This window comes from Notolabrus celidotus, chromosome 3 (genome assembly GCF_009762535.1).
Source record: "Notolabrus celidotus isolate fNotCel1 chromosome 3, fNotCel1.pri, whole genome shotgun sequence".
NCBI classification, from domain to species: Eukaryota; Metazoa; Chordata; class Actinopteri; order Labriformes; family Labridae; genus Notolabrus; species Notolabrus celidotus.
In genome coordinates, this window is record NC_048274.1 from 29,113,635 (window position 1) to 29,140,787 (window position 27,153).

The window sequence follows — 27,153 nt, forward strand, 5'->3', positions numbered from 1 at the left end:
TGATTAGGGTTAGGGATGTGATTAGGGTTAGGGTTGTGATTAGGGTTAGAGTTGTGATTAGGGTTAGGGTTGTGATTAGGGTTAGGGTTGTGATTAAGGTTAGGGTTAGGGTTGTGATTAGGTTGAGGGTTATGGGGTTAAGGTTAGGGTTATGGTTAGGGTTAGGGTTAGGGTTATGTTTAGGGTTAGGGTTTTGCTTGTGATTAGGGTTGTGATTAGGGTTAAGGCTATGATTAGGGTTAGGGTTTGGATGATGATTAGGGTTAGGGTTATGATTAGGGTTAGGGTTGTGATTAGGGTTAGGGTTAGGGTTATGATTAGGTTTAGGGTTAGGAATGTGATTAGGGTTAGGGTTAGGGTTGTGTTTAGGGTTAGGGTTGTGATTAGGGTTATGGTTAGGATTAGGGTTAGGATTAGGGTTAAGGTTAAGATTAGGGTTAGGATTAGTATTTTGGTTAGGGTTAGGATTAGGTTTATGATTAGGGTTAGGGGTGGGGTTAGGGTTAGGGTTAGGGTTAGAGTTATGATTATTGATAAGGTTATGATAAAGGTTAGGATTAGGGTTACGATAAGGGTTAGGGTTAGATTTATGATTAGGGTTAGGGGTGGGGTTAGGATTAGGGTTAGAGTTATGATTATGGATAAGGTTATGATAAAGGTTAGCATTAGGGTTAGGGTTACGATAAGTGTTAGGGTTAGATTTAGGGTTAGGGTTATGATTGGGTTTTGGTTAGGGTTGGGGTTAGGGTTAGGATTAGGATGAGGGTTAGGGTTAGGATTAGGGTTAGGGTTAGGATTAGGGTTAGGAATAGGGTTGGGGTTAGGGTTAGGGTTGTGATTAAGGTTAGGGTTATGATAAGGGTTTTGGTTAGGGTTATGGCTAGGATTAGGATGAGGGTTAGGGTTAGGATTAGGGTTAGGGTTAGGATTAGGGTTAGGAATAGGGTTGGGGTTAGGGTTAGGGTTGTGATTAGGGATAAGGTTAGGATTAGGGTTAGGATTGTGATCAGGGTTAGGATTAGGGGAAGGGTTAGGGATAAGGTTATGATTAGGGTTATGATTAGGGTTATGATTAGGGTTATGATTAGGGTTCGGTTTAGGGTTAGGGTTAGGGTTGTGATTAGGGTTAGGGTCAGGGTTAGGGTCAGGGTTAGGGTTAGGGTAAGTGTTGGGATTAGAGTTTAGGGTTGCGTTGAGTGTTAGGATTAGGTTTGTGATTAGGGTTCAGCTCTTGAGTGACCCAGCACTTGGTACTTTGATCATGATTGTGGTGATGTTAATTGTTGATGATGATAATGGAAGGTCTTAAATTGGTTTGTTAGGGGAGGGGTTAAGGTTAGGGTTAGGGGTTGGGCTAGGGTTATGGTTTTTATTAGGGTTAGGGTTGTAATTAGCCTTAGGGTTAGGATTATGGGTTAGGGTTAGTAATGGGGTTAGGATTAGGGTTATGGTTAGGATTAGGTTTAGGATTAGGGTTAGGATTGTGATTAGGTTTAGGGTTAGGATTAGGGTTATGGTTAGGGATAAGGTTATGATTAAGGTTAGGATTAGGGTTAGGGTTAGGATAAGGGTTAGGGTTAGATTTAGGGTTAGGGGTAAGATTAGGGTTAGGGTGAGGATTAGTTTTAGGGTTAGTATCGAGGTTAGGATGAGGGTTAGGATTAGGGTTAGGAATAGGGTTAGGGTAGGAATAGGGTTAAGATTAGGGTAAGGAGTAGGGTTAGGGTTAGAGTTATGATTAGGGTTATGGTTAAGGTTAGGTTTATGATTAGGGTTAAGGTTAAGATTAGGGTTAGGGTTAATATTTTGGTTAGGGTTGTGATTAGGTTTATGATTAGGGTTAGGGGTGGGGTTAGGATTAGGGTTAGGGTTAGGGTAGGAATAGGGTTAGGATTAGGGTTAGGATAAGGGTTAGGATTAGGGTTAGGTTTAGAGTTATGATTAGGGATAAGGTTATGATTAAGGTTAGGATTAGGGTTAGGGTTAGGGTTAGGGTTAGGATTAGGATTAGGATTAGGGTTAGGGTTAAGATTAGGGTTAGGGTTAGGAGTTGGGGTTAGGGTTAGGATCGTGATTAGGGTTAGGGTTAGGGTTAGGATTAGGGTTAGGAATAGGGTTAGGATTAGGGTTATGGTTAGGGTTAGGGTTAGGGTTAGGATTAGGGTTAGGGTTAAGATTAGGTTTATGATTAGGGTTAGGGGTGGGGTTAGGATTCGGGTTAGGGTTGTGATTAGGGTTAGGACTGTGATTAGGGTTAGGGTTAGGATTATGGTTAGATTTAGTGTTAGGGTTATGATTAGGGTTTTGGTTAGGGTTAGGGATAGGGTTAGGATTAGGGTTAGGATTAGGCTTAGGTTTAGGATTAGGATTAGGGTTAACAGAACCAATGCAAACAGAACCAAAACTAAGCTCAAGCAAACCCAATCAGAACCGAGTGCATATGGTAGTAAGCATGGGCTTTAGTGATGGGAAGTTCAGCTCTTTTCAGAGAGTTGACTCTTTTGACTCGGCTCCCAAAGAAGAACCAGCTCTTTCGACTCCTGAACTGCTCTTAATTTAGGATCATTTGTAGCCATATTTTTTTACCTTAACTTTGCAAAAACTAATGGTTTGTGTTGGAAACCTTTTTACACAGTGTTTTTATGAGAAGATTTATACTAACCCAATTTTGTGCATTTATTCTGTTACGAAACCATTCTTACCCTAGGGTTATGATTAGGGTTAGGGTTAGGGTTATGATTAGGGTTAGGGTAAGGGTTAGGATTAGGGTCAGGGTTAGGGTTAAGGTTATGATTAGAATTAGGGTACGGTTAGGGTTAGGGTTTGGATTAGGGTTAGGGTTAAGGTAACGATTAGGGTTAGGGTTAGGATTAGGGTTAGGATTGTGATTAGGGTTAGGATTAGGGGAAGGGTTAGGGATAAGGTTATGATTAGGGTTATGATTAGGGTTAAGGTTAGGGTTATGATTAGGGTTATGATTAGGGTTCGGTTTAGGGTTAGGGTTAGGGTTGTGATTAGGGTTAGGGTCAGGGTTAGGGTCAGGGTTAGGGTTAGGGTAAGGGTTGGGATTAGAGTTTAGGGTTGCGTTTAGGGTTAGGATTAGGTTTGTGATTAGGGTTAGGGTTAGGATTAGGGTTAGGAGTTGGGGTTAGGGGTTAGGGGTGGGTTTAGGGTTAGGGTTGTTATTAGGGTTAGGGTTAGGATTAGGGTTAGTGTTGTGATTAGGGTTAGGGTTAGGATTAGGGTTAGGGTTAGGGTGAGGGCTAGTGTTGGGGTTAGGGTTAGGGTTGGGAGTTGGGGTTAGGGCAAGGGAAGGGTTTAGGGTTAAGGTTAGGGTTAGAGGTGGGGGTAGGGTTAGGGTTAGGGGTTAGGGGATGGGGCAGGGTTATGGTTGTGATTAGGGTTATGGTTGTGATTAGGGTTATGGTTGTGATTAGGGTTAGGGTTAGGATTAGGATTAGGGTACGGTTAGGGTTAGGGTTCGGATTAGGGTTAGGTTTAAGGTTATGATTATGGTTAGGGTTAGGTTTAGGATTAGGGTTATGATTGTGATTAGGGTTAGGATTGTGATTAGGGTTAGGATTGTGATTAGGGTTAGGTTTAGGATTAGGGGTAGGTTTAGGGATAAGGTTATGATTAGGGTTAGGGTTAGGATTAGGATTAGGGTAAGGGTTAGGATTAGGGTTAGGGTTATGATTAGAGTTAGGGTTGTGATTAGGGTTAGGATTAGGGTTAGGGTTAAGATTAGGGTTAGTTTTAGGATTAGGGTTAGGGTTAGGGTTAGGATTAGGGTTAGGATAAGGGTTAGGGTTATTATTAGGGTTTTGGTTAGGATTAGGGTTAGGATTAGGGTTAGGGTTAGGATTAGGGTTAGGGTTAGGATTAGGGTTAGGGTTAGGATTAGGGTTAGGATAAGGGTTAGGGTTATTATTAGGGTTTTGGTTAGGATTAGGGTTAGGATTCGGGTTAGGGCTAGGATTAGGGTTATGGTTAGGAATAGGATTCGGGTTAGCAACACAGCTTCTGGTTCAGGCTCTTGTAATGTCACGCATTGACTACTGCAACTCTCTACTGGCAGGCCTCCCTGCATGCACAGTTAAACCTCTGCAAATGATCCTGAACGCAGCAGAACGTCTGGTCTTCAACCAGCCCAAGACAGCTCATGTCACTCCCCTGCTCATTTCGCTACACTGGCTTCCAGTTGCAGCTTGCATCAGATACAAAACTGTAATCATGACTTACAAAGCAGTCACCAAAACCGCTCCAGTTTACCTGGAACCCCTCATCCAGGTCTACTGCCCTTCTCGCCCAATACGCTCAGCCTCTGAAAAGCTCCTAGTGCTTCCAGCACACAAGGCCTCAAAATCACTAGCTTGACTCTTCTCTTCTGTTGCCCCTAAATGGTGGAGTGAATTGGTCAACTCCATTCGATCTGCAGAGTCCCTCTTTACTTTCAAAAGACAGCTAAAGACCCAGCTCTTTAGGAAGCACTATGCACTTAGCTAGACTGTTCTCCACTGTTGTCCCCAGTGGCAGACCATGTCTTCCAGCTACAATTGACTCGCACTTTCCTGCTCTACTCTGGGAATCTGTGTTCAGCTCTTGAGTGACCCAGCACTTGGTACTTTGGTCATTACTATGGTGATGTTAATTGTTGATGATGATAACGGAAAGTCTTAAATGGTTTGGTTGCTTCATTGTAGATGTTCCTTATTTTACAAAAAAAACAAAAACAATTCCTTATTTACTTTGTGCATTGCCTTTACACTGCTTGTCAGTACCTGCACCCAAATGGACTTGAAGCACTTTGTTACGCGTACTGATCTTGTTTCCTCTTGTCTAGAGCTTTGCTTGTGTTGTTCTTGTTCTCGTATGTACGTCGCTTTGGATAAAAGCGTCTGCTAAATGACATTGTAACATTGTAACATTGTAAAAGGTGACACATGCGCTGCAGGCTGGTGGTTGAAACAGGCAGTAAGTGGAAAAACAACACACTTTCACTAACCATTTTTCGGTTATTAACACAACCAATTTTTTTACGTGAATAAAAAAAAATAGTGAAGTTACTTTAAATCTTACAGGAATGAAGAGGAAAGACATTAGCAGTTTTTTCTTACCAAAGACAAAGGTGAAAAAAATAAAGTCTGAGCAACTGGTCAAGGTAGATGGAGGAGATGACCAGGGACAAGACCAGGTGGAAGGAGAAGAGGAGGAGCAGAGAAGTATCAGTGACAACATGGAAGGCCAAGGTGATCAGAGACAGGAAGATGGACGGAGAAAAATACACCGATGAAGAGATGGAAGAAGGACAGCATTATCAGAGAGACAAGAAGACAACATACCTATTCCAGACAGTGAGAGGGAAAAGACAGTGCCAGAGTCATCACAAATGATCTGCAGTCGAGCTGGTCCACAGGGTATGAAAGTTACAACTAAATAAGAACCACAAATTACATAATTTAACACAGTCTGATCTTTAAACACATAGAAAATCAATAACAGCCAGTGTTTCCCCTACCTATACTGTTCATTACATTTGCGTTTATATCTGAACATTTAAGGAAAAATATTTAAAGTCTTATGTTTTATTTGTACAGTATATCTTATACTTCAAACAATTTTTACCCATATCATATATATATGTTTTGGCATTTCTTAAAACTGAATTGTCTGTTAACTAGATTTTTAGGGAGGGGGGTCGTCCTGTTGAGGGGATGGGGCACCCCCTTATCAAAGCAGGAATACACCTTTATATGTGGACAAATCAACTCAAAAAGGCATCCAGACAACAGAACAATCATTGTAAAAAAAATATTAATCTTTGACCAAAGTGTACGTTTTTACATTAATTCAGCACATAGACGTCTGCCATGTTGCCACCACTCAAAAATGTACTGCCCCCCTCTGCCCACCCCATAAATATTTTTCTAGATCCGCCCCTGCTCCCAGGTAATTAGTTTAGTAACATGACTGTTATACAGAACATTCCAGAAAGCTTGAGTCTCTCAGACATAAAGATATCAATGAGCTCACAACTCTGTGAGGAACTGCATGAGCTACAAGTTCAGCAATTTCAGAAAAATGTTCCTCAGCTTAAAACTGCGAACATTGTGGGGATTTCATCATCAAACACAGTATATAAGATCATTAAAAGATTAAGAGAATCTAGATAAATCTCTGAAAAAAAGTGACACGACTGAAAACCAAGACTGGATGGTTGTGATCTTCAGGACCTCAGGTGCATTAAAACACACATGACAGACAGACTCTGTAGTGGAAATCCCTGCATGGGCTCAAAATCCTCTCCCAAAACCATTGTTGAACACAGTCTGTCCCTGCATGCACAAATGCAGGCAAAATGTTTAGGATGCAAAGAGGAAACCCAAGAGGCAAAGATGGGCCTGAGTCCATTCAAGATGGACTGAGGTGAAGTGGAAAACTGCCCTGTGGTCTGACAAATCCAAATCAGACATTCTTTTTGGAAATCATGGATGTCACATCCTCCACTCTAAATAGAGGAGGGACCACCCGGCTTGTCATCAGCACAAAGGTGCAAAGCTAGCATCGGTGATTGTATGGGAAAAAATAAGTCATGTGTAGTTCCAATCTTTTTTCACAGCATCCCAGGCTTGTCGGAATTAGGGTTGTCGATCCAAAATACTAATACCAGTGTTAAAATGTTATCGGTATTTTTCAAAACTTTATCACCTGGCTGTGTCGAACACTTGATTATGATTGGTCAAAACCTGATGACCAATGTCATATTAAATATGGGATGTCTGGCACGTTTCACCTCTGTCTGTTGCCACTGTGGCAAAAGCGTTCGTTTCCTTCTCAGCCTGGTCTCAAGAGTCAGTAAATAATAGCAGTTGGCGGGCACAGATGTGAGAGCAGCCTGAGGAGCTACTGGACCCCAACCATCTCTGAGAGGGGAAAGTGGAGCAAATTATTAGTTGTGAAGTTTGCCTCATTTATGTGCAAAAGTCTGTCAACTCAAAAGCTCTGAGAAGAAGCACAGCTGAATGAGGACAGAAATGTCAACATAAATATTTTTGCAGAAGTCCTGTTCACCATATCTAATGTGCATTCAACGGAAATACTCATTGTCATGTGAAGTTTAAGAAACAAGCCAATATCTGGGTAATTAGCAGGTTAATGTACTGAGTGGTTATGCAATTTAAAATTCCTTTGCTTCAGGTCAGGGTCCTGCTTACCCTATCAGGACTCTGTGCATAACCACCCATTCACTATACATTTTCCTTTACATGATAAATATTAACACAGACCAGTTATCACTGTCTTAAAGCAGCATGATGAAAACCTGGCACATACATTTCAAATTAAATCACATCTTCATCACGTTACCTGCCAAGAGTCATTCCTCAGAGTCGTTTTTCACATTTTTACATTTTATTAAGAGGTTGCATTAGTTCTCTCTCCCTATCAGTCATTTTAATTCTCATCTCAGCTGTCTTTTTTAAAAGATAAAGTAAGGGAGCACTTTTTTTTCGCCAGAAGCTGTGTGTCTTTGGCAAAGAATCGATGGGGAAAGGAAAAGAAATGCAGCTGTTCTAGAAAATGATAAATTTTCCTTTTTTGGACATAACTTTCTTTCCTTTGTTGCGGCCAAGTTTAGTGTATAGGGATTTTATTAAACTAAGGCTGTCATGTCACACAACACTATAGTCTAAAGTCACTTGCAGGCCTTGCACTAATTTTAATGTTTAAAGTTTAAATATACAGCAGTCATATATATATAAGTAAATAAATGAATTGAATAGATATAATATTTTCTTTGCTTAACCCTTTTTTTTGTAGTGCCCTTGTGTGTAATTCTGGTTAGTAATCTAGATGTCTGCTGGCAAAGACAGACACAGCTAAGTGCATGTAATAACTGCCAAGCTCAATCTCCATCTAGCATCATAATTTTGTTACTTCGGGGGGCTCATTTCAGGGGATGAAATGGGCTTACTGGGATGTTCCCCTCAATGTGTCATTAATACCAAATGTGGGTATCTTTCATGGAGTCTAGGAAAAGCAGCAGATGTTTGAGTAGGATTTGGACGAAGGTCTCTGAGCTCCAAATGGAATACTTCCCTGAGCAACAAGAGGGCTAAAAATAGCTGACGGAGCACCATGGGTAATTACATGAACCAAAAAACACTGGTCTCTGATGTCAGGAACCCATTTCAGCAATAAATCTGTCCTTGTGACACCAATGAAAGTTTTATAACTGTGTCATAGTGTGAAACACATAATCTCGACGCCTCGTCTCTCTCTCTCAATATGACAGAAGAGGCAAAATTTCAGTTATGATTGACAGTTCAAAGGCTGCAAATATCATAAGCAGTCAGTCATGTTTCTTTATGTGTCAGCTCAAGCGGTGGTCAAAATGTGGTGCACAGTTAATTAGGACGGGGACAGTTTCAGTTAAAAAATGTAGCTACAGTATCTTCTTACAGTGTGTTGAAGCACTTCCTCACTTTGCAGTTGTGGATATAAACCGACTCTTGTTTCTAAAGATCCATATCTAAGGTGGTCTTACTAGCTCTTTTTAAACATGAATTGATTTATTTTTTCATCCACTTGAGGGCAGCAAAACCAGCTCACACAACCATGACATGATAACTCTAGTATAGAAAACATGTTAGCAAACAGACAGTAGCACTAAATGAGCAGCATTAACATCTATCTGGATTTACTTGTCTGGTCTCTAGACTAACACAGGTCCTAAATTAACTTCCAGTCTGTCTACCTCCGTAGGCTCTCAAAACTTTGTGTCTCATAAAGTTGTGAAATGCAAATATCTTGCCAGCAAGCTAGCTAGTTGCTAACATTGTCCTTTATTTGGTGCAGTAAAGCTGCAGGTTGTTTAAAAGAATCACATCAAGAAACTGTGGCTGATCTCAAGTTTGTGCAAAAATCAGGGAACAGTTCTGGAGGATGCACCACTTAGAGTGAAATCTTTCACTTCATCTGTATTATTTTTGATTAAATGAATAATTGTGGAAGCTTAAAGTGAATTTGAAAAACAATAGGCTTCATTTTAAGATTGCAGCTACATATTGTGTAGGAGTTCCATAATACTATTGATATTTTCCATATCAAACAAAACGTAATGGGCCAAAGTTGGGTTACCGTATTTTTTCATATTATATTTGTCAATGTGTTTGAAAAAATTACAGCAGTTATTTCTGAGCAAAATATTCATTAAAGTTGATTAGTGCACTCAATATGAGTGTTCATCTTTAGACAAACACATGTTTTGAAGTAGAATGACAGTACGAAGGCGTGACATAATTATTATTTCTAATTTGATCCCATTTGAAATACAGCTATTACTGTAAGGCTGTACTTTGTCTGAACCCCTTTGGCGCTAATTACAGCTTTCATTGTCTTGACACATCTGTAATTTTCACATTTTTCTATCCTCTTGCAAATTATCTCACACTCATTCATGCCGGACGGATTTCTTCAATAACTATACAGCATCAAATGGCCCACAGAAATTAAAAAGCTCTGAAGAAAAGTCATTCATCTGGCAAGCTTATGACCTGATTTCCATTTTACATTTGAAACCATGCGAGTAAACACATATTAAGTCTGTGTTATTGTTTTTTTAGTGTCTGCTAGAGGTTTGAATGGGATATTTTATTCTAATACATTTGCCCTAACAGCATATTAAGGTTATATAATCTCAAGGCCATGACATTTTTAACTTAATATATCTAGTGCCCTCTTGTGGTGGTCTATTAGAAAGTGATGCAGCTTCAAAAAACTAACGAGGAAGCCTTTGGTGTTTGATCGAGACCTGCGGTACCTCGACATTCAAGTTTTTTAGTTAGTGTAAAAGAAGAAGAGTAGGAGAAAATTGTAAACTTATGATGTTTTACTAAAAACTTTATCTTTGAAAATGTCTTAAATATTCAAAATTACAAGACTTGAAGATTGATAGCATTGACCTCACATTAGCAATATTAAAAATCTGATTGACGTAGAGCCTAGAAAACCAATAGTTTATGTTTTTATCAACAATTGAAAATCAAAAAGGAAACAAACTGTATTATTTTTTCACTTTGCCACCTTGTTATGAACGAGTTGGTACTATGATGATCAAACAATTAGTTATATCAATTTATGATCACTTCTGAATTCAAAAACAAAATAGTGCTGGCCAAAGTGCCAAACGCATGATGCCCATGTCTTGTATCCCATAATCCCCTGTGATGTCCACTCTTTATGTTGTCTATGCCATTAACATTTTCACAGATATGCAATGTGATATGCAAATGGTGTCCATTATGAATATACATTTTGTAATCCACACACTTCAAGGTTCAAGGTTACTTCATTTGTACCCGCAGATTTAGTTAACAATGAGTCATACAGCCTCCTTTCACAACCAGACAAACGGCACAGAACAAGACAAGATATACAAAGTGACAATAGTGCTCAGTACTAAAAGGTTCACCCTCAGTATAAACAAGTTAGAATATACCATCAATAAAAATAAAAGGTTTATGAAAACAAGATAGAACTAAAATATGCCATCAATCATTAAAAAATGAGAAATAAATGCAAGTTAAAAATATGCCAAAACAAGTTGAAAGAAAACAAGATGAAAGATTCATGAATGTTCAATAAAATTGTCAGAATTTGTTTAGCAGCAGTGCTGTGTTACCGTGACTTGTTGATCTCACTGATTGCTGCTGGGATATGGTACGTTTAAATTCACAGTTTAAAGGGTGGGAGTCATCTCTTAAAAGGGAGCCAGCCATCCTCTGTAGCCGTCAGGTGTACAGGGATTATGGGTTAAGCTGTGACTCTCCTATCTGCCTGCTGGACCATTTTACTGATCGTTTTCTGATTTAGACAGTTCCTGTTTTATAGAGACAAATTTCCAAACCATGACACCCAGCAAAAAGATAAAACCGGTTCAATAAAAGCTTGATAATAAAAAGTCATCAAGGTTTTGTTGACGTGAAAAGAAGACAGTTTTTATGGACAGAACAATCGCTGGGGTCCTTTTTTACCCACAGCTTCAGAGTTCAGTTTACTGTCGAGTATTTTTCCGAGGTATTTGTATGCTTACACACTACACAGCTTGACCCTTGATGGTTGTAACTTCTTGTTTGTTGGTGAACTTTTCTGTAAAATGTGGGGAACCGAATCACATTATTTAAAATCAGTAATCAAAACAAAAAAAAAACAGTCTATAAAGAGTGACGATGTGTAATTATCTCTTATCAGTCTCCATCTGTTTGCTTACAACCTGTTGTAGAATCTGAGACCAATAAACTAAACATGGAAACTCCTTAGCAAAGGCTTAGGTAATGGAAAAGCAACCTTGGACATGAAATGGGCTGTGACGATCCGCTCAGCCTCATTGCTCCCGGCAAATCAGTGCAGACTGACATCATTAAACATTTCATAGACAGGACATGTGTTATCTGTCTTCCAAGAACTTTTAATATTGTCATGTCTGGCCTGACAGCTGGTGTAGGATGAAGCATCAGTAAACACATTTCTGGCTTGATGTATTTTCAGATGTACATTTTTTCAACATTATTTGGAGGGAATAAGGATTCTGTTTTGCAGCTTCGGAAAGATTTATATCTGAACTTTCTGCGAAAACTTTTTCAGGAAACAAACTGATGGATTTTTTTCCTCTCTCAGGATTTCTTCATCACCCGTCACTGTTTTCCTCATTAGCATGTCTTTATTCCCTCAAATGCACTTTCCACTCTGTTTGCCAGCAAGGATTTTCCCCTGTTACTGTTCAGACACAGCTCTCACTCTGGACTCACACCGAGAGCAGAGGAGCAGGGACTGGTTGAAGATTTTACACAGAGTTTAGCTGGAGAATTTCCAATAAAGCACGGGCCTGCTTAGAGGGAAATTTGTAATGAATGGGTTAATGATCTCTGGACATTACACTGGGATGGGAGAATTAATCATCATGTTTCTGCACAGACAGGAAGATCTGTAGATAACTGAGCCGGTGCTACTCTCCTGGAACTTGTTTAGAAGTTGCTCTTAGCTTGGCAACCAACATGTCCACTTTCTCCACAAGAAAAGTTTATTTTCTTCAACCAAATCTCCTCTACCTCCTCTTCAATATCTGTGTCTGTGTAACAGCATGGCCACGTGGTGAGTAAATAGCATTCATTGGTGTTTTAATGGAATATTTCCCTTGCTTTACACAACATTGATGAGTTTTTAGATTGCACTGCTTCTTCTTTGCAGAAAAGTTGTTACCTTTTAACAATAAATAAGCCCGCTGACTTACTTGCTGACTAACTGTGGAGGTATTTCATGACGATGAGTCACCTCTTCTGGTGAAACGTGTCTCTTTCCCTTCTAGACTCTATGTTCCCCTCTGTAACAAAAAAACAACAACTTTTGCTTGGATTGTTTGGATATAGTCAGTTTCCATGGATATGAATGTTAATATTGGGCAAATTAGTTGTGGTTCAAGATCTGTCAAGTTTTTATGTTTCAGCAGAGAAACCTACAGCTATTGAGTGTAACCTGTTATATGTGGGCAAGGTTTACCCTGCATTTTGTTCATACTGCTCTTTGGTATTTTACTGTTTGAGAAAGCAGCACCATAAACAAAAAGAAATATGCATGTTTATAACTTAAGTATTATTCAAACAAGGTGGGAGATAAAACTTGCACCCTGGGTGGGGTGTTTGAACACATCTGAGCGGGTCTCTGCATCCCAAGCTTCTAAAACAGCATTACATGTTACAGGTTCAGACAGACCAGCCTGCAACAAAACCTGCCTATACAGACAATAAATACGAAGTGGACATAGCCAAATAACATACTTAGAGAATACATTTTGAACTCTTATCTTGCATTTTTGCTGCTTTATCCTTTTTTTAGCCTTATCCAACCACATTAGAAAACAAGGGTGGATTTGCATTGATTCACACTCAAAACTAACCCACTTTACCTACTTTATAGTCTATTAACTCTAAAATAGACCCTTAAAAACATGCAGTATTAAAGAAGAGCTTTAAATTCATTAGGAAAACATTTACATGAGAATAAATCTGGTGAGATACAGGCTAACGATGAGGTCATGTTTTATAGCAAAGAAATATGTATGTGTAGATACACATAGGTTGCAGATGTAGGAGGTTTCAGTCCATGCATATCAATTTTTAAACCCACTGCCCTTTCATCTGGCTCCCCGCTGACAGGAGATAACTGCCCGAGCTCTCGGTGGAACGTCATGTGCCGTCCGTGTTGCGAGTACCACCTGATCCAATGTCGGTGTCCCTCCAAAGGGTCAAAGGTGGGCTACACTGTTCCCTGCTGCCGCAATGCTCTGGATCAGTGTGACCCCTGCATCATTCATCCAGGTACACACTCATTGTCACTTTGAGATTTTCTATTAAGCTGAAATAACCTCCAATTGGCAAATTCAGGCTTCCAAAGTTTATTGTGTTAATCAGACATGAAATACTCAATTCTGAGGACCTTTTCTGGAGAAACCCTTATAGACATGAGATCAGCAGATGTTTAGTATATCATTTATCATTACGATGTTATATTGGTGGGTTGAGTTATAAACTGACCTTTAGATTCTTTGTGCTGTTGTCATTGTCAGGCTGCAGTCTGTTTGAAAACTGTAAAACCTGCAACAATGGAACATGGAGAGCCAATGATGACTTCTTTGTCAATGGAAAGTTTTGTACAGAGTGTCGCCAAGGCTGGAGTGGAGGCGACTGTAAAAGTGAGTTACATTGCGACAATGTTTTAGCTCTATAAAATGTTGAAAATGCACTTTGTAGACATTACAAACAATGGATAACATGCTGCTTATCTTTCAGAAATACTTTGTTACAGATGGAACATTTCTGCTACAAGTTGTGGCAGCTTAAATTGACTTTATGTATGGTGAACATAGACTGTAGGGTGAAGCTTTAAAACTATTTTTCTTTTTGGCTTGAATTCATGTTTAAACAACATAATCTATGGCCCACAAACAAACTTCTTTATGACTTTTAGAGAATTCCCTATCATCTAATGAAACAAAGGACTTAGGCTGCTATCAGTGGTGCTTCTGTTTTTAGATAACTGCATCCATTTGTAATACACCATACGGACACTTGGGGGCGACAATGCTTTTTTTGTTTAGTCATTGTCAAGCTTTAGTCATATGCATGTTCATAGCTGAGTACAAGCTCACTTTAATATTGAAATATTGATAAGATTCCTGTCTTTTTTTCTTCTTCTTTTAAAAACACAATCATCAGCAATATGCTGCTGTGGCAACCCTTTTAATTTAAATCCCTGCTGTGGCCCGAGGCAACATCATGCTATCAACAGAGACAAGCAAATACATTTTGCTTGCATGTTACTCACTCTCCTAATAGTTCTCCATTCTTTACTTTTACTGGCCCAGGGGAAATTGCTACATGGATGCTGTTCTGTCATGTACCACCAGTTTGATGAACACGAGGGAGGCAAGACACTGTTGTGCAGCTTCTGTTGTCCTATAATGTATGGGTCCAAATGCCCTAACGTCCAAATGGCCCAACATTCAAATTAAAAAGCTGCAGGATTTTTAATTAATGCTTTTAATGCAGCGGTGTGCAGAAAAAAGGAATCCTAAAATATTCTCAAGCCCTTGAAACCTTGAATGGTCAAGTAGAATTCAAAAGCCTGATTTAAATATCCTCCCTGGTTGTTTGTGGTGAGAAACTCATTTGTAGATTTTTCTATAAATGTCATCTTTAATTTTTTTCAAGAGCAACTGGCTCGGATGAATACCAGTGTGATGTTTTTACACATGGTTATTGAAGTTTTGCGTTGCATATCATTATTTATATGAACCCATACTCTATTTCAATTACAATTTAACATCATGGGTTGTGTTTACAACTTAAGAAATGTGTTATGCTACTTTGATGAGAATGTGGATTTTTCAAGCTCATGTATTCCCTTTTTTATGTGAGCAGCATGTGGGGGCGTCATTCAGCGGACACAGGGTCACATCGCCCTGGAGAGTTACCCAACAAATGCCCGATGTGAGTGGACAGTGCAGGTGGAGAAGGGCAGCAGCATTGAAATGAGGTTGGTCACTGTATGCCCACTATCACGCACACAGTGGGAAACATTGAGATGTAGTCAGTGTAGGATAAAAGGTTAGCTTTACTCGAAGAGCAAAACAATTTGTAATAATTCAAACCTGACTTGAGTTAATGTAAAGTTAGAAAAGCAATCTAAAGGTTCTGTTGTCGGGACGGATGAAACAGCTTAAGGCACAAGTCAGGGCAAGGCTGACCTAAGCTTCCTCAGATGCTGTTTCTGTAACATGGGGCTGTGATTGAGTGTGATAAAGAAACTTCTCTGAGGCATATTGAGACAAACATACAGGCTCTAAAAGATAGACAGCAAACAAATGTTGCTGCACCAACCTGACAGCAAAGGAGCTATGCAAGGTTCTATCCCTTGCAGTCAACAAAGATTCCTGCTGATTGAAACAGGCCCAGCTAAAGTACATCTTTATATATAGTTTGTGTACACTGAAATATGATGTTAAAGCAAACTGTTATAGGAGGTTTGCTCCTTAAAATCCAGGATATTCTACAAAAAAAAAAAAAAAAAAAAAAGAGTTCAAATCCAAACCCCGACCTTTGTCCTATGTGCTCATTTGGCCTGCTCAATAAAAGGTTTAGGTGTCTCATCTCTTTTAAGAATCAAAAGAGAGTGGTCAGGTAGCCAGACTGGACTCCAAATAGATCAGTTGGAGAAAATACCTAAGATGCGTTACCTGCAAAATATCAATAGACCTTTGCTGGAATGAGTATTTGTCTTTATCCGAATAGCTCTTCCATGTCATGTGCATGAAGTTTTAACAAAAGGACAAGCCGTCCTTTGAATGTTCCCCCGTTCCCCAGGTAAAGATTACAGCTACCACTCCGACAAGATAAGTCATGTGCAATGAAAGTCAAAGCCAAGTTTAACATTCCGATTCCACCAGAAAATTGCCCGAACACTAAGAAAAATAAGAAGAAAAGAGAGAAAACTTGTGTACAGAGTGAGTGAATATGAAAAAAAATAGACCAAAGTGAGACTGTTCAGTCAAAGAGAGCCATCTTCACTCAACAGTTGCTCCTCAGCCAACGTTGAGCTGAAAGCTGAGTGTAGATGGCCCGGCATGAGCCCACATAATTGGACTTGGAGTTGTTATTTACACAGTTCTGCACCTTGGAGGCTGGTGTTAAGCCTTTTGAATTGGATTGAAATATCAGTTAAACATAACCCCCCTTTGGCTGTGCTGCAGGTTCACACAGCTCAGTCTGGAGTCTGACCATAACTGTCGTTATGACTACGTCGAGGTACGTGATGGAGACGATCTGAACTCTCCCGTTATTGGACGCTTTTGTGGGGATCGGCTGCCTCCTGCAACAGAAATCTCTGGGAACCGATTGCACATCCTGTTCTCGTCGGATGGCTACAACAACTTTGATGGCTTTGTTCTTACTTTTCAGGAGAGATCAGGCAGGTACAACCATAATGAGGATGCTTTTAACACATGAATTTACAGTTTAGATACAAGATGGGCAAAATAACGAGACGACTCAGCTTTAAAGTGCAACAAATAACCTCAATATAGTGCTATCTTTTAAAAGCTTGAGATGTATTTGTTTGTATGATGTGCCCATAGCTTTATCATTGGACAATAGTGTTATATAATGTACCTCTCATTTTCTCTATACACCCAGATCATGATTTAAGGGTTCTTCTCCATAGAATCCACATAAAAAGATTAAGAGTGTAAAAGCTTGATATAATCTGATTTTTATTATACTGCTGGTATATTATTCAGCTACATAACCACAAATACCTGATACAAATGATACCCTCCATGCATGCAGCACCTCTCTTTATTAAGTGCATCGTATTTGCTCCTGAGCCTTTTGCTCTCATTTTGCTGTGAGTGCAGCCTCCTATACAGGCTAGTGATGTGAGACGGACAGATTTATCATACTCATCCCTCTCCATTTGCCCTCTTTGAAGCAAATCATGCATCTAACTTGCATCCCATTTATCTCGCTTTTTCCCTCCTGGACATTAACTCTTGCTAGCTCATATAAACATCATGCAGGCATCATAGTGAGTACAGATAGAAAGAGCCTTGGAGGCCCTCTGAACAATACTTCTGTGACGGTTATGTAATTAACTCATAAAAGGGTTAAGTTATTTTTGATTATAAATTATTCTGCTGAGGAAAAACACTGTAAGACAGCTTTATGAAAAGACCAAATGAAAAGGGAGTGGATTTAGAGAGCAAGGTGTTCATTTTTTTATTTCCATTAATTACATTTCCAAATGGTTAATCTGGGGCCCTGGTATGTTCCTGGGGCCAGTATTACAACTGCTTTATATGCAAATGGTATAAAAGCTGCTGGCTTACAATGAACTATTTCTTTATGCAGATGAAACTGTAATACAAAGCACCTAAAAGACATATTTCAGTCAAAAATATGTTAACCATTGAGATTGAAAATATGCACTAAGTTAATATGAAGCCATTCTTTATTGGGGTTAAACCTGAGACAATCGCCAGGAGTTTTTGGTAAAGACAGGTACTGCTGTAACCTTAGCCAAAACACTGTGAATAAGTTTAATGAGCTCCCATCTGCAATGTTGGAACATAAATCCAGTAATACATTTTATTCCCCACAGCAATTCATACAGCAGTAAAACAATATCACAAAAACTGCAGAATGGAAGAAATTTAAAAACTCTATCTTCAGTTTTGTTCTGTTTTGTGACCTGGACTAAAAGTGCAGATGTACATCCGCTGCATGTAAATCAATTTAAAGCTGTTGGTTCAGTGAGAGGTTATCTGTAAAGCATAATAAGGCGTTTCTTCAACAGTGTCAGCCATCAAAAATCCGGTGTGTCTGCTACCTCCAGAGAGACCACTGAATGGATATTTGCTGCCTGTGTATAGCCCAAAGGAGCAGCTTGTATCAGTAAACTACCGCTGTCATTCACCTTTCACTCTGATCGGCTCCCAGCAGAGGATCTGTCTGCCCGACGGCACATGGAGTAACACAGCTCCCTCATGTGTAAAAGGTAACTTTCACCAGGTCCTCTTTCTTGTGTTTGCTTACCATGAAAACGATATAACGCAGTGTTTGAAGGAGTTTGTTTCCTCTGTTCTCTAACACTTACTCATACAGGTCAAACAAACAGAGCCCAATGTCCCCTGCCAGCCAAACCTCTAAATGGCTACTACAGATCTGCTCCTGACACAGCTGCAGGTGCAGAGACTATCGAGTTTTTCTGCAAAAAGTCCTACATGCTCAGTGGAAACCACCAGAGTTTCTGCCACTCTAATGGATCCTGGAGTAGCAGGCTGCCCAAGTGTGTGAAAGGTATTCTTTTTTAAGTATACCACACAAAAAGTAGACATTTTTTATATTGATAGGATGACAAAAATGTTTCCAACATGCAGTTAGTTGTGATATAAATAAATACTGATGTGAAAAAAAAAGTTGAGTAATAAGAGGGTTATGGTGAGTAGAGCAAAGGGGCTCTTTGTTAGGATGAATCAGAAATGGATTTGAATAATTTTTAAAGTGTTGTTTTGACCTGATATTTCATGCCTATAATACTTAATGCTAATGCAGATTTACAACAGCTCACACATAGTAATGTTACTTGAATTGAGCACAAAGAGTCACCTTCTTGTTTAGTCCCTACAGCATGTCTAGAGCCCAAAGCGTCTGAACTGGTGCGACAAACTGTTGTGAAGCCACGTCAGATATCAAGGTAGCCACTTAAGCTCTACATACATTGCTAAAAGTATTCCCACATTATGTTATTGACTGTGAATAAGAAGTCCAGTTTAATGACTCACCTCTCTTCAAGGTACAACATGGACGATCTGTTGGCAGCTGGTTTCATTCCACTGACATTCGATAAACACTCAAATGAAGAGGACGACACCTCAGCTGACCTGCCTCATGGATTTCACCAAGTCTACACCAGCATTGAGTACAAGTGTGCCTCCCCTCTCTACCATAACACAGGAAGCTCCCGACGTACCTGTCTAAAGACTGGCAGGTGGAGTGGGCGCCATGTTTCCTGCACACCGGGTGAGAGCAGCTGCAGTGTAGAGTGTAGACCTCATAGTCAAACCTGAGTATCCTTTAAGAGACAGAAACAACAGATATCTGCAATATAAGTGAAAGTGTTTCAAGCCTATGTGAGGACATTTTGGTTTCTGTTGATTTACGTAATACCTCTTGTGTCTACACTGATACCGTCCTGTAAGTGTGTGCACCAGATTCTGATAGCAACATAACTAACAGCTGGTACACACTCGAGCCAACCCTAACTAAACTTTTTCAAAAAGGACAGTTTAAAGCCTGCTTTTAAAAGTAGAAAGGGGGTCTGCCTCCTTGACCCTGACAGGTAGATGATTCTAATGGTGCGTTCACACCAAACGCGAATAGAATCATTCGCGCGAATGAAGTACATGTAAAGTCAATGCAGAGGCGCGAGTAGACGCGAGTAGAGGTCTAGCGGTGCGTATCGCGCGTATTCGGCGACGCAAATGGCGCGATTCGCGCGCATCATCCGCGCGAACCACGCGCATCATTCGCGCGAATCATGTGCATCATTCGCGCAAACCACGCGCATCATTCGCGCGAATCACGCGCATCATTCGCGTAGTAGTAGGAAGTTATCTCTGCCCACTTTAGTATAACCGGCTTCCCCATTCAATGTCCGCAAGCTCAACCTTGTTACTGCGGTCAAGCCAGTCTCCACTTCAGAAACGAAAGTCAAGCCAGCCTCCACCGTCTTCTGTTTGATGACAACAGACAGCTGTGGTGTGGGAGCCCCCCTCCCTCTCGCGTATATTCGCGTCTTGGCACTCGTTTACACGCGTTTTTTTTACGCGCGAATTGAGCGAGTCAGGCGCGCGAGTAAACACAAATCATTTGCGCGTCCATATTCGTGCGTCTAGCGCGATCGTTCGCGTTTGGTGTGAATGCACCATAAGAGACGCAGCTGTCCCTCCTCTGGTCAGAGGAAATTTTCTCAGCTAAACCTCTGCAAGAAAGCAAAATAGCCATCTCCCTCAGCTCCCTTTTGTTTAGTTGTGTCTGTTTTGGTGCAAAAATTTAGACCCATCATTTAAATGTACATTAAAAGCAGAGGAATGATAATATTAATGCATGTATATTGCCTTGAGTTAACATGAAAAGTTTCTTAATATAAGGCAGTTCATCCCACTTTTGACTCACGCTCTCTCCTCTTTGACTGTTACCCCCCCCCCCCCCCCCCCCCCCCCCACACACACACACACACACACACAGTTTGTGGCAAAGTCAACACTTTCAGTGCACACAACCTCACAGACACTCAGTGGCCGTGGCATGCTGCCATCTATATCCGTTCACCTCCCAATCACAATCCCAACACCCACGGGCCCCGTGGAATAACCATGTCCATCCAGCAGGGGGCCTCAGAGGAGTCCACATTCTGGTCCCTGGCCTGCAGCGGGGCTCTGCTCACACAGCGGAGCGTCCTGGTGGCAGCTCAGTGTGTGGTAGACAAGAACAAGCTGCAGACGCTTCACCCAGCACATGTGAAGGTTGTCATAGGCCTGAAGCACCAGGGGTCCTCCAACCGTTTGAAGGGCCTGCACCACCTTAGGGTAAAAAAAACAACAAAAAACAGAAAAGTTCACCAGTCAGAAGAACAAGTTTTGGGTGAAAATCCATCAGAAGCTTTATTTTAGCTGCTTTTATGAGTTGGAAATATGTTGATGTTTTTAATAATGTAGTCATGTCTAGTTATATGCTTTTCTAGCAAACATGAAAACATGGAGCTCTTTTGGCTCTTTCGCAGCATTTACATTTGCAGGTCAAAAGATGTGAAGACAAAGGTTTAAAACTGGACTACCCTTCAGTGTAAAGGCTGAATGTATCATTAGAAAAGTGTTTTTTTATGGGTATTATTGACAATCCAACCACATTTATACCACCTCTAACCTAAAAACCACAATATCTGTTGACCTGCAAAAGTTTCCTATGACTGCAAAATCCAGGAGACAGCAGATGCAGTGATAAAGTATTAAGCAGGAATCTTCATAAAATAAATATAATCTTCTGGATAGGTCTTTGTTTGTAAATGGTAGGGGAAGAGATCCTTTTGGCACCAAGTTGTGCACTTAAAGATTTACCAGGATACAACTAAATTTGATTTGGATTGGCAATATTTGCGCATCTTGACGCATATTATCTAGCCTCCACGGATATTCTAAAAACAACAAAACTTGGCTCTTCCATGGTGGATCCAGGCTTATGTAGGTATCCTCACTTCCAATTTTCATCTATTTTCCCTCTTTTCTGTCCCAACAGGTTTCAGACATTTTAGTCCATCCAAATTTTTACTCTGCATCACACTCTGACGTGGCTGTGCTGAAGCTAAGAGACAAGGCCAGGATCAGTGAGCGTGTGCTGCCAGTTTGTCTGCCCAAAGTTCAAGGAGAGGAGGTGACGGTGCAGGAGGCTTATACAGCGAGGTGGATCTTACCAAACGATCACACGCACCTGACCCGCTACACTCCCAAAAGCCAGACCGAACATGTCGAGTTGGGTGATGTTGCTCAGTGCGAGGGAGCATTTGTTCAAGGAGGAGCACATACCACAACGATCAAAGACAACAGACTTTGTGTCATTAGGACGACATCCAGTTCTCAAGTTTCTTGTCCCACAGTTATTAAAGGCATCACAGTCACTCAGGCTGAGTCTTCAACAAGAGGGGATTCATCAGGTCATGAGGAGACTCTGGGATCCTCCATCAGAAGCTGGCAGCTTCTTGGTTTGGAGAGCTTCAGCTTTGAGGAGGGGAACTGCTACCAGCAGTCTTACAAAACTCAGACAGGAATAGCAAACTTCCTGGACTGGATAGAGAAAAACATGAAGTAGATTTTTTTCACAGATTCAAATGTTTAATTTTCCCCCGACATTTTAGTTCGTAAGTGGTCATTTGTTTCCAGTTTTGTAAGCCCCACAGTTGGTGGGAATGGAGATCAGTAACTCAATACCTGCCAGCTGTATCAATATCATGTGATGTGAGAACTGGCACTCTACCCGTGTCTCTGTGTGTGCATGTTATTCTTCTGTATTTGGGCCTCCTCCACTTTAAACAAACTCAATGTAGCCACTTAAGAAACACACCCACACTCTTATTATCTTCCAGTGTAACTTCATGTCTCTGAGTCATTTGCTCCTCATAAAGAAATCATCTGGATGCTGTCTTAAGTCTTTGATTTGATTTGAAAGTGTTTATTTCGAACATGTAAAAAAGAAAATATAAACAAAAAGACATACCCCCTCAAAAAAGCAAACGTTACAAACAATGCAAAAAACAAAAAAAAACCAAAGCTGTTTCGTCACTAATATGAATTCTGCAACATGTCAGAAACGGAGTGGGGAGACGTAACACCTATTAAATCCCGCCTCTTCTCCGTTATCATTTGTAATTAATGATCAAGTAAGCTTCCCTTTTATATGTAAACATATCCAATGTTCTTCTCTTTTCTTTGTCTATACCTAAGCATTACCATACATACATACACACACACACACGCACGCACGCACGCGCGCGCACGCACGCGCACGCACGCACGCACGCACACATACATACATACATACATACATACATACATACATACATACATATATACACCCATACAAATGTAAACATATGCACATACATATGCGCACACAGATACACAAACCTGACGGGGAAGAAAAGTTTGTGTCAATTTTCTGTTCTGAGGCACTGGGTGCTGGATATGTTTCCAAACCAACAGTAAGCTGACCATCAGTCATTAGCTGTCAGATTGTAATTGTTCTGTTATAATTTATCCTCTACTGCAAAGCTTTATAGCTATACCTTAAAATGTGCCTCAGAGTGGATTTCATCAAAGTTCTGTCCATGTTACACTTCTTTATAAATTATTAAGAAAATTAAGTTATGTTAGAGTTACCATTAACTTTTCATGCAATATGGTACAATTAGGCTTGGTAAACAATTATTCCATTTTGTTGGAATTAATCACTGAATTTTAATAGTTAATGGCGGAAAATCACATTTTCAAAATTTATTTTTTAATTTGAATATCTTTTAAGTCCGTATTGACGATCTGAAGCATTCTTACCAGTGTCTTGTGTTGTGGTTGCATGCTGACATAAGTCTTGTTAGCTGCACCTGTATGCTTAGCTCATAGGTGGTAGCTTGAATTTAAAATACCTCAGTGATATTTTAATTCCATAGGACAGAAAGTGCATATTACTTTAGAGTTGTCACCTGTGCTATCTGGGAGTTTTAAAGTGAAATGTGCCGTTCAAAAGCACAGTGGAATTGCCATTTTCTATCAGTGCGTCATCAGGAGGCAGGAAAACACTGCAGCTGTAACTATGGTGTGCTGAAGAGGACAAAATACAAGATGATTAAAACAAATAATGTACTAATTGCTGACCTTAATCCCTGAATATGATACAATATGATTGAATAGAATAGAAGGGGATGATATACAACACAACAAAACACCACACCACACCATACAGTATCATAATATATCATATGATATACATGCGCGGCCTTGCATCAGTACATTTAATCCTCCATATTATTGCATAAGTAATTTCTGTTTGTCTTCTCATGATCTTGGTTCATTTATCCTGTTATCTCAAGATCACAGTGCTGGTTTTCCAATGATCATGAAATAATAGATCACAGTTCCTTGATCAACAAAGCTGTTTTATCATGATGAAGGATACTTTCTTGGAACAATAATGTCACTGGGATAGGTCACACAATGACATGCCATGCTGCCATTGCACACTAATGACGGGAGTTAAGCTGATTTCCATATTTTTTTGTGCTTTCCAACTCTGAGGATACAAGTTATGGACATCTGATGTTACAGTGGTAACATCAGGTAAGTGGTAATATACAGTGGAATTATTATATTATATTGTACAGTAATTTTTCATGAAATTGTATGACAATATTTATCACAAAAAGTCTACATTCAAAAGCCACTCTTCTGCTAAGTTCCTTCATCATTTAACATTCTCCTAGGCGTAGGATGTGTGAAAGTGCATGTGATTATTTTCTACTCATTTTAAATACAGACTCTCACTTTCTTCTCTGTTCAAACACAAATTAAAACATTCTTATCCTAAAAACGCTTTGAGGTTATTTCTAATATACGCATGCATTTCCAAGGTGTGAACGTGCTCACTTGCATGTAAGTACACACTGTTTAGACTGCCATGATCATCTGGCGCAGTGTATATACACAGTACCTGTGTGTCTGTGGCTTGTTTGCATGTGAGGTTATGCATTCGTGAGATTCCTTGCAGACTGTCCAACATGTGCTGTCATTGAGAAACACACTGAGAGGATTTGCTAAACTTAGCTCTTACTCCTGAGACGCAGACGCCCGCTGTGCTCTCCGCAGCTTTGTGCAGGACACCTTTTAAGCCCAACCAATTAAACAATGACAAGCTTGGTAGTCTCTCTCTGCAAATTGCAAACTGAATTCAGGATGAACAAAGCAACTGATGGTTTTATTTGTACTGTTATCAGAAAGAAAGAGCAAATCCAGAACTCTAAAAAAGATCATGTTAAGACTGCAACTGTAAACACATTTCCTCTAGTGCACAACCACAACAAACGAGCAACTGAATGCTAATGTGAGTGGTTCAATCCAAAGGTAAATGCATCACAAGTTTTTAGAATTCTTTGCTTGAGGTCTCCATCTTGGGCTTTCACTTTCAGAGGTCTCCATCTTACTGTATGATGTCATGATGCTAAAAATAGGATAAAAGTCTGTTAATCTATACTCTTTAACTGAGAGAACACCCAGCCCACACCTGAGAACAGGTACTGACCTCTCATCTCAAATCCCCTCTTCTCAGGACACACACTGTGCATGTGCAGGGTGTTTGTATAGGTTGCAAGGGGCAGGTGCGAGGATTCCAACACCTTCGAGTAGGAGAGGAGGAGGACCTGCAGCAACACCTGAACAATTTCTCTCGACAAACTCTGCAAATCTTGCTTTAAATCTTTGTACACTTGAAGGAAATTTACTACAATCAGGAAACCCCACAGACTCGATGAACCATCAGGGGTGAGTACTTTTCATTTAAGGATGCTAGAGGTGAAAAATGACTCTACTCTGTTCATGAGGGTGTTTTTGCATGCAATGAACTGGCAAACATATAATTACAAGGGATTTGAAATGTAAAGGAGATAAGTAATATCCATCAGGGTGACCCGGGCTTCATCTTCTTTAGTGTCACTCAGCATGTTAATACTGAATAAAATTCCTCGTAAAATGGATGATTGCTCGTTCAGACAAAAAATGCAGCTTTTACAATTTTGCTTGTGATAATTACACAAGCAAGTATCTTCTCATAGTATCCCGCTCCTTCTTCTGAGTGAATGACTCACTGAGTGAACGGCACATCTTAGGTCAACTCAGGTTACTGGCAAAATGCCTGCCTGTGAAAACCAACAGGGAACAAAGTCTTAGCATTAGCTGGGTTTGGTTTTGACACATGAGCTGTTAGTGAATTAATGGATTAATGACTCTGCATCTCAGGAAAGGAACAAGTCAACCCATGCAAATTATGAAAGTGACAGTTTCTGAAAGCAATGCAAAACCGCTGGCCTTGGGCCGTGTGTGTATCATTAGAGATACGGCGCACTGTGAGATTGACTCCCACCACCCTCCCTGAGTCGAGACAAGGCTGGGAGAGGATGAAGTTCAAAAGGATAGCCCGAAGGGTTACGCTGTAAATTCTTGGTAAAATGACTGGATGGGTTGCACATCAGACGGTTTCTTCTTTTTTATGCTTCTTGTTAGGCGATGTGACTACAGACATAATCACATCATCCTTCAACATAAATCAAACAATGAATTTTTGCACATTTCAATATTTTTATGCACTTTTGAAGAAGGGTTACACAGCTCTTAGAGAGTCAGTCTCTTGGGAACACAGCGGACACCGCAAGCAGAAAAAAATGTTTTTTTTTTCTGTCATCACTTGACATTGTTCTTAACCATGTTTGAAAAAAATCTCAATATTTAAATAATCTCTTATAGACAGTCAATATAATTCACTTTAGCTTTTGTATAATTACACCAGGAATGTGACTTTACACATTGTTCTCAATGTATTAGACAATAACTCGATAACTACAGTTGTCGATTGTACAAATTATTTACCCATACAGTTAATTTCTTTATATAACTATTTGGTGTTACGTAGTTCATAAAATATATGAAATACTTCTGAAAAATCAAAAATACTTTGGTGGGAAACAGGCTCCTCTTACTTGAGCATCAAAGAAACTTTAAAGCATCACATCAGCCTGAAGCCCTGAGGGCTGGCTGCAGGCCCTGAGGAGAAATATCCACCATCTATCACTGAAATGACATGTAGTAGGCAAGATGTCCACAAATAATCCCACATATTTTTACCATTTTAAATATTCTAGAGACTTTCCAAACAAAGTTTATCCTGTAGTTTGTCCTGTAGTATGTGTATGTTATTAATTTGTCATTTTGCCTTGTAACCATGAAAAGTACCTGAAATTGAAAACTGTGGATACATGAGATCTTAAGAACAGTTTTTTATATGTATTACCAAAGATTTTAAAAGGTTTATGATTCATTGGACTTGTGTTTCTATTTGGCAATAAAATGCATCTTTTATTCAACATAACATTGCAATTTTCTGCTGTACAGTCAAACTGAACTGTGCACATTCAGAGTGATAGCACAAAGCATCTCAGAGGTCCTGTCCTCATTATGAAGTTTCCATGTTTCCAAACTTTCCAAATTCTGAATAAATAAGAGGGTTAAAGCTGAACAAGAAGCTTGCAACATGCATCTCAATGCGACTGGATTTTGTTGCCTTTTAAAGTTGTTTTTTTGTTTTGGGGATTTTGAGCCAATAGCTACCAAATGAGCCGCGCTCCTTTTATTCCAATGAACATGATATCAATCACCTCAACTCACTTCCAGGAAGACAAGCATATCCTACGAGCTGCACATTTTAGCTTTGAATTTCTGTGCTCCCTGCA

General features: G+C 39.9%; 1 protein-coding gene across 1 annotated transcript; it reads left to right on the forward strand.

Annotated features, from left to right (window-relative positions):
* The first annotated feature begins 12,053 nt into the window (after positions 1-12,053).
* Positions 12,054-22,310, forward strand: si:ch211-102l7.3 (inactive serine protease PAMR1). The gene is made up of 11 exons (XM_034680355.1): positions 12,054-12,150; positions 13,212-13,373; positions 13,622-13,747; positions 14,976-15,090; positions 16,304-16,521; positions 17,911-18,105; positions 18,213-18,407; positions 18,729-18,804; positions 18,904-19,130; positions 20,358-20,698; positions 21,405-22,310. The coding sequence occupies exons 1-11, from the start codon at positions 12,054-12,056 to the stop codon at positions 21,972-21,974; spliced, it is 2,322 nt and encodes a 773-aa protein (XP_034536246.1). The 3' UTR covers positions 21,975-22,310.
* Positions 22,311-27,153: the final 4,843 nt, after the last annotated feature.